General features: G+C 37.3%; 1 protein-coding gene across 1 annotated transcript in view; it reads right to left on the bottom strand.

Moving 5' to 3' along the window:
- Positions 1–12,893, bottom strand: part of LOC126753975 (uncharacterized) — a 79,069-nt gene that overhangs the window by 38,824 nt on the left and 27,352 nt on the right. The window contains exon 2 of the mRNA XM_050465769.1: positions 2,718–2,867. Coding sequence (XP_050321726.1) covers positions 2,718–2,867 — 150 coding nt within the window. The remainder of the gene's footprint in view (positions 1–2,717; positions 2,868–12,893) is intronic.

Raw genomic sequence — 12,893 nt, 5'->3', positions numbered from 1 at the left:
GACAAGTCAATAGAGTTTGATATGCGTTCAAAGCCGCATTTCAGCCACAATCCGGGATTTTAAAAGAATTCAAAGAATGATTTGGGAGCACTAATGAGATTGAATATGCCTCTAAAAATAAATATATATACATACATACATTAACATATAATAATATATAGCATATAGAAATATATAAGTGTATTTATATACAATAGGCCGAAAAAAAATCAACCTTCAAATTCATAGGTTAAAATGGACCTCGATACAAAGAAAAAATATCGCTTCCGGAGTTTTTGCTTATTTTAAAAAATTTTCGGTGAGCACTCAAAGTTCTCCATATAAATAACTCTCGGAATATCTATTTTCAGTAACGGACGAAATCATTCCAACAATGCAACAGAATTTGCTCTGTCTATCCGTGCCTTGGCTGAAGGGAATGCATGAATTTCAGCTACATATGTGCCACCGGAGAGAGGCTGGGTTGTTTCATACCGAAGGCATGTAGAAATAAACCAACCTACTCAAAAGGGTTTAGGCCTAAAAGCCTAACTTCCTTCTTAAAATGCTAGAGAAAATCTTGGACGCGCACATAAGGATCGCAGCGCCTTCTAGCAGCTTGTCCAAGGCGCAGCACGCATAAATGAAGGGCGGATCAGTAGAGACTGCTATCTTCGCTTCTGTGGACATTAGTAGTAAATAAACTGCTAAGGAACTTGACGGCAAAGCCCCTAAAATATTGGCATATGCGGACGACATTTCCATCTTAATAAAGGGTAGGCGCGAAAAATTACGCAGCAAAATCGGTAGGTCGACCACGGCTGTAGGTGCATTTACATAAAGAACCTTCGGGCATAGCTCAGTTGGTAATGGCGATTTGGGAAACATCGACTACATGATCCCACTTTTCAACAAAGAAAGAAGGTTTCAAATAAACAGAAAAATAAAGCTGGCGTAAAGATCATCAATACAGAAGCCTCGAAGATGAACGATAAGGTTGGTGCGGGAATATACTGTCCAGAATTAGGCTTAAGACAGTCTTTTAAGTTGCCGGACCGCTGGAGTATATTTCAAGTTATGGGCTTTGCTATAGCAAAAGCCGCGAAGCTGGCCTTTAATTCACCTGCAGACAATTCCAAAGTCAACATCTACGTAGAAGCCAAGCAGCAATAAAGGCAATAACCTCGTATCGCATATCGGCCAGAAGTGTCTTTCGAAGCAGAGCAGTAGTGCAAAGTGTTTCCAGAAGCAAGCAACTCCACTTCTACTGAGTGCTGGGCCACAAAGGCATCGAGGACAATGAAATAGTGGACGAAATTGCCAAGAATGGTGTACGGATAATATCCGAAAACGTGATCAACATTGGAAAACCCGACTCATTCTCTAAACGATGATCTCGACAGAGGCATGGTAAAGAAAATCAAAACCCGATGGACGGAGCTACCAAAACTGCAAAAGTCATGTGAAAAGCGGTAGATCGGAAGTACACAAAATTCCTACTGGCACTCGATAGAAGCGACTGCAGGAATATGATCGGAGTACTAAATGGTCACTGTCTGATGGCGACACAGAGGGTCTATTAAAACTCGCATCTCGCGCAGGCATCCTAAGGGATGACTACTTATCTTGGACCTAGTAACTGAACTCTGGTATCGCAAAGAACCAAAACTGGTCTATGCGTGGCTCATTGGCCTATCAGACTAACTTAACCTAACTATCGTTCCAGAATCGAGAGTGTTCTTTATTTAACGCACCACTCACATGAAAGTGAGCGAAGAAACTGATTTTCTTAAAACAATGCTAATCGTTTTAAAGTTGTTTCAAGACAAAATGTTATACGTATAGAAGCCCAAATCCTTTCTCAAAATTCGCCAGGTTGTGTACGTTGTTCTTGCGTATACCTTTCAATGATGAAATTGTAAAAATTACTGAATACAATGAAAAAAATGACATGTCATGACATATTAAAAATGGCCAAAACGACACTTAGAAATCATATCATCCCTATTTGAAAACCGGGTGCATAGGTAAAGGATTAATGTGACGAGGCTGATTTCATTAAGTCATTTTCGTTCTTTATATGTATACGAAATAGTCCCTCAGTTTTGAATATATCTCTCTGAGTTTTGCACATGTCTTTTCTTACTTAGAAACTGTTCATTCCTCCGAATCTTCGATATCGGACCACTATAGCGCACAGCTGTCATACAAACTGAAAACTAGCCCTAGTATAGAAACTCTTTTATTTGACGGGTTTTCTGCACGATATTAGGTACAGATTAACGTCCTATAGAACGATGCAAGCTCCGTTGAAATCATCCAGATCGGAATACTATAGCATAGAGCTGCCATATAAACTTAACTATCGGCCTGAAGCCAGTGTAGCGAAAACTTCTTCATTTAATGCCATATTTGCACCAAATTTGGCATGGCTTATTATGTAAGGTAACTGTACAACCTCCGCAAAAAATTATTCAGATCGAACTGCTATAGCATAAAGCTGTCATACAAACTGACCGATCAAAATAAGGTTCATCTATGAAAACTTGTATGCTATTTGTATAGGGTGTTATAGCATTGGATCAAACGAAGTTTAGTTTTTTTCATTCATTTTCTGTATTTCATTCATTGTTATTTTAATCCATAAAACGATATCAGTTAAATTTTGACTCACCCTAATATACTATATATGTATGTATGTAAGAAGAAAAAATATACACTTTCAGCACACCACTCACCTGTAGTAGTTGAGTATTTGCGTGAATACACCCGGATGGCGATCAAAGAAATATTCATTCAGCACCGGATCATAATTGGCCAGCGCCTCAGTGAGACGAGAGAGGCGTGTGGCGGGTATTTTCTTCAATGTCGCCTTATATGTTTCATATCTGTAAGCAAGAAAAGAAATGAAATAAATAAAATATAAAATAAAAAGTCGGAGGTGAAAAGCAAACAGAGAAAGTGAAGTGGGATATTTTATATACATATGAGCATGGATGTATATAGGTAAGTGTGCAGGTATTTATATATATACATATGTCAGTACCATATAAATGAGTCTGTGAGTACAGTAGTAATATCCATAAGAAATGCTTGTAGTGCATGCTTTTGAATAATTAATTTCAAGTGGCACAAGAAATGACATTATAAGGCAAAAAATATATAAATTCAACACACACACTCATACATCCATACTACTATAAATATAAGAAGCACATTTGTGGTCTGCAACGTCACAGTCAGCAGTGGCTGGCAGTAAGGACATTTTATTTTGTTTTTGCCTTTTGAAAAAGCCTTGACACATAATTTCATTAAAAGCCAAGTGTTTGACTATCGCAATACACACGTACATACATACACATAAATAAACTTCCAGATATACTCACATACATGTGCAGACTTCAGTAAGCGATATGTCGTGACACTTAGCAGCTGTGTCCTTGTGGCATATGGCGCTAATGCATTTAGAGCATGAACAGTGATAGGCAATGAGGTATGTAAGTATGCATATATATATGCAAATATATCTATATGTACCTATACATATGTACCCTATATATGTATGGACATTTGTATATCTTCGAAAGCTGATGAAAGTTTCATTTTCTACGAAATCAATGCATGTCCACACACACACCAGTCATCAACTTGATTTAAGCAATTTATTTCCCGAAAACAGCAGCTCAACTGATTTTTGATAGTGTATGTAAATATGTATACTTATATTGGATTTCAGCTTATAGTATCTTTTTAGGCTTAAAGGTCAGTAGCTATTAGTTGTGTATGCCAGAAGTGACAAACAATGATGCGTCAAGATATAGTCAGTGAGTTCGGAAAAGTTAAGATTTTGAATTCTGAGAAATATTCAAAATCATAAGTAAATCAATGTACTACTATGAGCAAAACTTAGTAAGACTATATTTATAATTTAAAAATTCTTAATTTATTCTTCAAAATCTATGTCGTCCAACTCAAAGTAATACGCCTTGATCCCAATACACCTATGCCAACGTTTTTTCCAATCCGCGAAATAGTTGTTAAAGTCAAATTCCGGAATAGCCTTCAATGCGCGCAGCGATACACATTTAATGTCTTCAATTGCCTCAAAGCGGTTTCCCCGGAGCGTTCGCTTGAGTTTGCTAAACAGCCAGAAGTTACACGGAACTAAATCAGTCAAATACGGTGGTTACAGCCTGATATTGATTGCAAATTTGGCAAAAAGCTCAGGAAGAAACGATGCAGTATGCGACGGTGCATTATCGTGGTGCAAAAACCAAAAGTTCGCAGCCCATAATTCCATTCTCTTTTTACGAATAGCTTCGCGCAAATGACGCATGACACTCAAAGGGTCTTCCTACTTGACAGTTTGGTCGGTCGGAAATAATTCGAACCGCATCAAACCTCGATAATCAAAGAAAACTGTCAACATGACCTTGAATTTTGACCTGAATTGATGTGGGTTTTTCGGCTTCAGCCCACCTCTTCCACGATATTCGGTCGACTGATCGTCTGTGTCCGGGTCGTAAGCATAGATCCGAAGACTCATCGCCAGTATTATTATATTTCATGATATCCTGTTGGTCGAAAAGCATTGTTTCACAGACGTTAATGCGACGCTGTTTTTCAAAAAAATTTAGTGATTTTGGAACCTATCATGCTTTTCACATATGAGCTTTCAAAATGGTTTTTACTGATCCTTCCGATATTCCAACGATGCCCGTGAGATCTCTGACCAAACACCAATTTCTTTATTTTCTTGACGTGTTGATCATCAGTTGATGTTGATGACCGTGCTGGATGTGATGTGTTGTCAACGCGTTCTTGACCTTCTTTGAATAATTTGTACCAATCAAGAACAGTTGCTCGCGTAACAGCAGTATAGCTGAAACCACAGTAGGGGATAAGAGGATTCGTCTCAACACAACAATAGGCACTCTACTGGGTGGAGTGCTATCACCCCTGTTATGAAGCCTAGTCATGGATGATTTACTAGAAATCAAAGGATATCAAGTATATGCAGATGACATTGTTACATTAGCTAGGGGTAAATTAGACAATACTTTCGGTGACATCGTATAAAAGGGATTCGGCCTGGTAATGGGATGATGCAGTGGGGTTGGATTGAACCTCAACGCCTCGAAATCGAATTAAATCAATTCGTTCGTAAAATGAAGGTCTCTGCCCAGCCTCAGAAATGTATCCTTTGGCGCCAGAGAGTTGGAGATGATTGTTGTGGTCAAATATCTGAGCCTTACGATGGAGGCACTCTTCAGTGGACGCATCATGTAGACCAGACCATAGCCAAAGCCAAAAAGCACTCATTGTGTGCAATGGACTTGCCGGGAAGTTCTTAGGATGCAAGCCAAGGATTATCAGGTGGCTGTATACTCTGATCGTGAAGCCTATTGTTACATATGGAACGGCGGCTTAGACTTCGCAGACTTTGGTAGAACTTCAACTATGGAAGCTGCGAATACTTGTCTGCAAACTTGCAATGATTCACGCTGACCTATCACAAGGGCATAGCCGGGAACGAGCTCGCTGACGAGCTTGCCCACTCTGCAGTTTCTACAAGAACGGTGGGACGGAACCCTATGTAGTTGTCGATCCTCATACCACCAGGGCGCTGCTCTGCAGAAAGAAAGAAGCAGGCAAGGAGAAGTATTAGCAACAACTCCAAGGCATGCACAAGACCAAGTTGCTATTAGGTGGTTTCAACCTCAGCAGGTTTAAAAACGTAGTTAACCTCCTTACAAACAAATTCCGGCTACTTGTTGCATTCTATACTAGCCGTTACAAGCTCAAAGTACTTATTTAGCATGGGCCTTACATGGGGCCGATAACTCCCGCACACCAGAGACATTCTGCAAACGCAAGATTAAAGCTCTTGAATCCATGTTTCGAAAGTCGCTGTTTCAAAAAGGAGGACGCAATAGACCTTAAGTCTAACTATCCGACCTTTTAAGTTGAATCAAACTGCGCACAGTGTGCTAAATTTAATTAAAATCAGTTCAGCAGCTTAGGAGATAACCCTTCGGTATTTTTATATCCTGAACAAAGTTTATAATGGTGTACCACAAAGTTTGTAGGAGACAGGAGGAAATGTATGAGTCTCTATAAATTATTTATAAATGATTAGTGTGATAAAGTACGGCGATTTAGCGGTATTTAACCGTCTTTCCGTCCGTCTGTCCATATGCAAATACGTTATTCAGTTCTTGAGGTTTTGATCTACACACGTGCTTTTCTCACCAAAAATCTGCTCATTTGTCGAGACCGACGGTACCGAATCACTATATGCTGTCAAAACAAATTACTGATCGAAATTTTCTTATTTTTCTTTCGATTTCTTATTCGAGATATCTTGAATCTTTAAATTATTACTTTAAGCCTGAAACCTTTATAAACTGAGCGCGTAGGAGCAGTTCTTTATCAAAGCTAGTTTAGCGGCATCAATTTTGAGGTGGTTAATTAGCAATAATGGGTGATATTGACATGCAAGTTCGATCTTAGTTAAGACTGCCGACGATCCTGCTTAAACTATAAATCCGATCAAACTCATACCTCCACTTTCTATTGATGAAAATTCATTTGGTATACACCTAAATCGCCTAAGATTAGTGAAAATTGGTTTTGAAAACTGCTCCTATATCGCTCTCTTACTCTGTCTGTTTATCTTTCTCTCTCTTTCTTTTAGTTTCAGTCTAGTTATATATTTCTGTCTCTCTTACTTCTTAACAACATATTGGTTGCTTTTAAATTTATCTCTATCTAGCTCGCTTTCTCAGTACACACTGCTCTCTTAGCGATCCGGTGTACGAGTAGAGTGCTTAATAAGCTATGGAATTTAAGCCTTCACTTTTCTTAACTGTTTGGCAAAAAAGAAAAGATTTTGAGGTGGAGTTTTGTAATACGTATACAAATATTTTCCAAAACTGTGAAAAAATAGAGTGGATATTTCAAACTGATTTTATGCTTAAGTTAGTAGAGGAAAAGAACTTCAACTGACAAAATTCCGAAAATGCTATATAAACTACAAGGTGTGTTCCAAAGTAAACAGGACTTAAAAAAAAAAACAGAACAAATGGTTTTTTCGGCTAAATCAATTTATTTTACTCAAAATGGTCTCCTTCTGCTTCAATACAGCTTTGTGCATTGTCCAAAAGCATGTTGAACGAGTGTTTTAGCTCGTTGCAAGCCTTTTGAATGGCCTCTACGTCTGCATAACGCTTTCCTTTCATGGGCAAATGCATTTTTCCGAAAAGGAAGAAGTCACACGGTGCCATATCAGGTAAATACGGGTAGTGGTTAATGGTTAAAATGTGATTTTTGGTCAAATAATCGTCCTTCGAATGTTGGTTTCTTAGCAATTTTTGGTCGTCAGTCAATTTGTGCTGAACAAACCGTGCACACACCTTTCGTAAGCCCAAATGTTCGGTCAAAATGCAATAAATCGATGTTTTGGAGATGTTCAATTCCATTTCCATGAATTTCAATGATGATTTCGATTGATTTTTGATGAATTCACACACAGTTTCGATGGAATTTCCGGTGAACACGGATTTTGATTGACCCACATGTTGATCGTCATTTATGTATGTTCTCACGACCACTTTGAAAACGTTGAAACCACTCGTGCACTCTGCTACGGGATAGACAATCATCGTCATAAACTTGTTTCATCAATTGAAACGTTTCGGTAAAAGTTTTACCAATTTTAAAACAAAATTTAATGTTGGCTCTTTGGTCGAAGCTCATTTTCGCACCGATAACACAAACATACTGACACTTAAAGCGCAATAACATCACAATCAATAAAATGTCATGAAATTCTCACTGAACAATCAGTAAAGATAGCAGATTCTAACACCAGTAGACATATAGATGACGCCATCACGAGGCGCTAGATTCAAAAAGTCATTTTTACTTTGGAACACACCTTGTATACTGATTGAATATCCACAAAGTCCGAACAATATTTTTCTCTGATTATTACATTTTACATAACGTGTGGTAGTTTGAAGTTTTTCAGTCAAAAATATTATTAAATAAAATATTAAACTGAACAGATTATAGATACGGATATTTACGTAAGGATACCATACCTAATTTTTACATGTTAACCCTCTGGAGTACACTTGAACGGGACACTTTGGCCTTTTGTTAGAAAAGATACTAAAAATCATTTTGAATGGAATTGAAGATCATTCCGTTTATTTTACAATTGAACAGTATTGCATACTCTAAATTTTCATTAAAACTTTAGCACTTTGGAGTACACTTGTAGTGGTCTCGTTTTCACTTTTCTTTTAGAACTGCCTAAAAGTAATTTTCAAAGAAAAATTGAGAATAAAATATTTCTTGATGTACTTGTATTACTTGGAACTTATCACTAAATATTACAAAATATTTCTTTACGGAGAAGATGGCCTGGGTAGCATTCGATGTAGTGATTCAAATATTATCAGCATGCAGATTAGTAAGCGGTGTGCACTAGAGCGCGATTATCTCACTTTTTCAAAATCTTTGATCTCTAAAAGCACAATAGTATATGAAAGCCTAAAGCATAAAACATAAAAAATCTCCATAAAAATTTATTTAAAGATAACTTAGGATTACAATACTACTTCACTTTAATTTTTTTCTGTCAGACACAAAAGCCAAAATATTGCAGAATTTTTTCCCCAAAATCACTGACTGCTTAAATTTACTTTTTTCCGACAAGAGAGATAAACGCTTCCCACCAAACACAAATAAATCTTTCAATGCTCTGACCGCTACGCTGCCGCCCACTTAACCCGCTTAAATTGCAACGCATTTTTTTCCACATTGCAGCTTACACTGACCCAAAGCTGCTGCTGCTGCTGATACTGTCAAGTGCATCACCAATGCAATGACACATAGGGTATACACATGGAAGATTTATAAGGTATATATATATATATTTTAGAGAGTTTCCGTATATATTAGAACATGTGTGTATATGTGTGTGTACACATGTATGTGTGAAGATAGTTTAAGTGACCGATAAAAATAAAACAGCACTACCATAAAGTGAGGTTAAGTACTTAAGATGTGAAGCATTTTTAGCGGCAATAGAACGGACGTGCCTCTAATTTATGATAGCAGGAAAATGAACTCGGGATAAGAGATAGATAGACAGATTATTCGAGTTACCAAAACAACTTTTCCAGTCAATAATTGTATATAAAGGCTTGAACCAAAAAAATAAAATCAGAATGAAATATTTCTCACTGGATGACGTGTTTTTAGTAAGATTAAGATTAGTAAGATAAAATTTTATAGTTCGTCATCGTTTGGCCTTACAAACACAGATTTTTAAGAGGACAAATCAACAACCAACTATTAAACTAAACGTCGTCGAAGACTTGACAAAGCCTACAACTTAATTTTAAACTCTAAAGCATTGATAATCATTACCGATAAGATCTATATGTACTAAAAATCAGGTCTTTCCAAATCTTTAACTCTCATCGCGAACACTTGCACTATTGGGTCACTGTGACCTTTTTCGAAAAACTCTCTAAAAACCACCCTGAAAATAACAAATACTAAGAGGTGCTGCTATATTGAAACATACTCATACAAGTTAATATAGTTCGCTTTCCAGGCATCTCTTTAGTTTTTCCTTTTATATGTATATCCTAAATATGGCCAAAAATTCAATTTACCACAGATATTTTGTCGAAATCTTTCTCTATCTATCATGCAAATATCAGGTACTATTATTACTATTTACTTTTTCCGAACCATTAGAAGAGTTTTTCGTGTCAGAAATATGTACATATAGAGTCGGAAGTTTAATTTTAGCTACTGAATGATCAGCGTTATAAGAAGATTTTAAGAATTTTACATTTAATAATCGCAGCTGAACTTGAACCACGGAAGCTTTGATACTTAACGTAGCCAAAAATTGGACTTAAACAAAGAAGCTTTGATACTTGAATTAGCCTAAGTAACGTTTTTCGACATTGAGCGACTTTTTCGGTGCATAACAAGGGTTAACAGATAAGTAAGTTTCTTGTACTAACATGCTGCTAATCCACTTTTGGGATATTTTAGGCAAATACAACAAAAAAACAACCCCTTTTCCAAAAACAAGCTTCTATCAAGACCTTACTTTGATTGCTCTTGAAAATAAGAGCTTCACTGAGATTTTTTGATTTTCTTCTATGAACTCTTTTGTTTTGGGGTTAAGCTAGTCTGATGCTCATAAACTGGTCTGAGTTTCAAAATTTTTCTGAGTGTAAAGAATCCATTTTCATTCCTTCAAGTTTTGTTAAACAAGTATTTGAGAGTATAGTATAATATGTTTACATTCACTTTTAGATACAAAATGGCGGATACTGCGTAAATCTTCTGAATCATATTTTTGAACTGGGTTTTGACGAAGGATGGCGATTTTCAACGATCGACATATTTGAAACCATATAAAAAACGGGATAAATAAGACATACTATATGTATTGAGTTACTGTAGACTCTTCAGGTGTAGAGCCACACTAATAAGGTCCAATCCGTTTGTTGACCGTGAGCTCCAGTGTTTCACACACTATGCTTATATGCGATATTAAGGAAGTTTATCCCACAGCAATTGGGGTAGATTAAGGAGTCCCCTTTTAAATTCCAATCGTCGTGTATGCTTTCATCAGACCATATCTTGCAAAGAAGCTGATGTATGTACTTTGTCATGCTCTTCAGGCGGGTTATTGTTATTCGAACCTCATCATAGTCGGGCAATGGAACATCTTTTCCATCGTCATCGGTTGGGGAAAAGAGCTCGTCATCTTCAGATGTTACAGTTTCGCTGCCGATCAGCAGGCTGAAGCAGTGTTCCCTCCATAACTTTCGTATGCTGTGAACATCAGTATGCTTCAGTATTGAAACCTTCCATTAGTCGCCTCATCTTTTCGTAGAATTTTCGAGCATTACCTCGACGGCCAGCTTCTCAAGCTCTACATACTCACCCGTTCCGGCTTCTTTTTCTTTTGCATGCATATGCGTCTTACTTCCCTCCACAAGTCTCGGTATCTATCCCACGCCGATCGTGTTGCAGTCGATCGCAACATTGCTAGGTAGGCGGCCTGCTTCCTTTGCACTCCAACACGACAGTCCTCATCGTACCAGCTCTCTTGCCAACAGGTCCTACTTTGGACTGCAATATGAAAAGTAAAATCCTTTCTCGAAGAATAAAGACGAATTTTTACGAGTCACTTAATCATTCCCGTTCTGTTTTATAGTGCGGATGCATGGACAATGACATGCATCTGATGAGTCGGCCTTAATAATGTTCGAGAAAAAGGATTTGCGGAAGATATATGATCCATTGCGCATTGGCAATGGCGAGAGACAGCTAATGCGCTGACTAGGTGAGTTGTCCAAATGGATCAAAAGATTCAAGCTCTGAACGTTTTCGATTCAGTAGTCGTCGGTGGAAGCAGAGTAAGAGGAAGACCTCCACTTCATTAGAAAGATCAGGTGGAGAGGACCTGGCTGCACTTGATATCTCGAATTGACACCAAAAGTGAAAAGATAGAACGACTGTCGCGCTGTGTTCAACTTAACTAGAACCGCGTGAGCGGTATCTACGTCAGTAAAGAAGATGTGTTGAGTCAATCTCAGGTCAATTGAAAGTCCTCGGCCTGAACCATAGCTGGCCCTACTGGAGTTAAAACCATGATTTTTAGTTAGCCCTAACCAAGAGACTGCTTAAAGAACTTCAAAAAATTCTGCGAGATCTTTTTGTGCATGGTACACTCTTTATCGAGCATTGGCTCTATTTCCTCATCTTCAATCTCTCAAATATCCTCTTAAGTAAACTAAAGCATTGATTTTCAAGTTTGTCTACTAAAACTAAAAAACTCGTACATATATACTATAAATAATCGCATACATATGTATATAAACATTTTGTACGAGCTCAGCTAACCAAATATCCGACAAACACAACTTAGCGGTAAATGTCAGCTGACATGAACTTCAATAGAACTAACATGTCAAAGCATTTCCCCAACTTAAACCAGCTAAAACTGCATAAAATGCAAATTTTTAGAAAAACAACACAAACAATAACGGTGAAATATTTGTGAATCTAAACGCAAATCGTGTTCAAAATAGCAATATGCAGTCAAGCGTTGCATCAGTATCAGCTAACCACAGATGAGCAGCGAAAACACATGAGGTCAAACAGACAGACGCACACATACATACATATGCACATATGCAAACAAGTAATTTAATTTTGAACTACGCTTGTCACATTTTCAACACAATATGATGGAATTTGTGGTTAGACTACATGAAATTTCGATTTTTCCATGATTTATGCAGCAACCGGAGTCACTTTGATATGCACACAGAGGCGCGGCGCACGTTGGGTGGGTCATGGCGTATACGTAACCAAGTAAATTACAGCACAATAAAGTATGCGCACACTTAATTATTGATAAGTAATAATTGAAAGCGATAAATAAATGGAACACCTGGCATTTTAGTAAATGAGTATGTCACTGTGTGTGTGTGTTTATATATATTTATACACATATATACATATGTGTCGTTTATACGTATCAGTATGTTGTAATGCATAATGCATGGATTTAATTAATCCAGAACGACAGCTGTGCAACGAAAAAGCAACAACATTGCAACAAAAACAAGAAAAAATGTTAATTTCGACAGCAGCGCAGCTAATACCCTGCACAGTTGCGTTTCTTATAGCATAAAAGGGTGTAAAAATAACTTTAAATTAATTTTTAGCGGACAGTTTGTATGGCAGCTATGTGTTATAGTGGTCCGATCTTAAAAGTTTGATAGGATATTCAACCATTGCTTTAGACAAAAAGGCATGCCAAATTTCATGAAGATATTTTGTCAAATAAAAAAGTTTTCTTT

This window comes from Bactrocera neohumeralis, chromosome 3, assembly GCF_024586455.1.
Source record: "Bactrocera neohumeralis isolate Rockhampton chromosome 3, APGP_CSIRO_Bneo_wtdbg2-racon-allhic-juicebox.fasta_v2, whole genome shotgun sequence".
Lineage (NCBI taxonomy): Eukaryota > Metazoa > Arthropoda > Insecta > Diptera > Tephritidae > Bactrocera > Bactrocera neohumeralis.
Note: the sequence above shows the minus strand (reverse complement) of the source record. Positions and strands in the feature narration are given on the sequence as shown.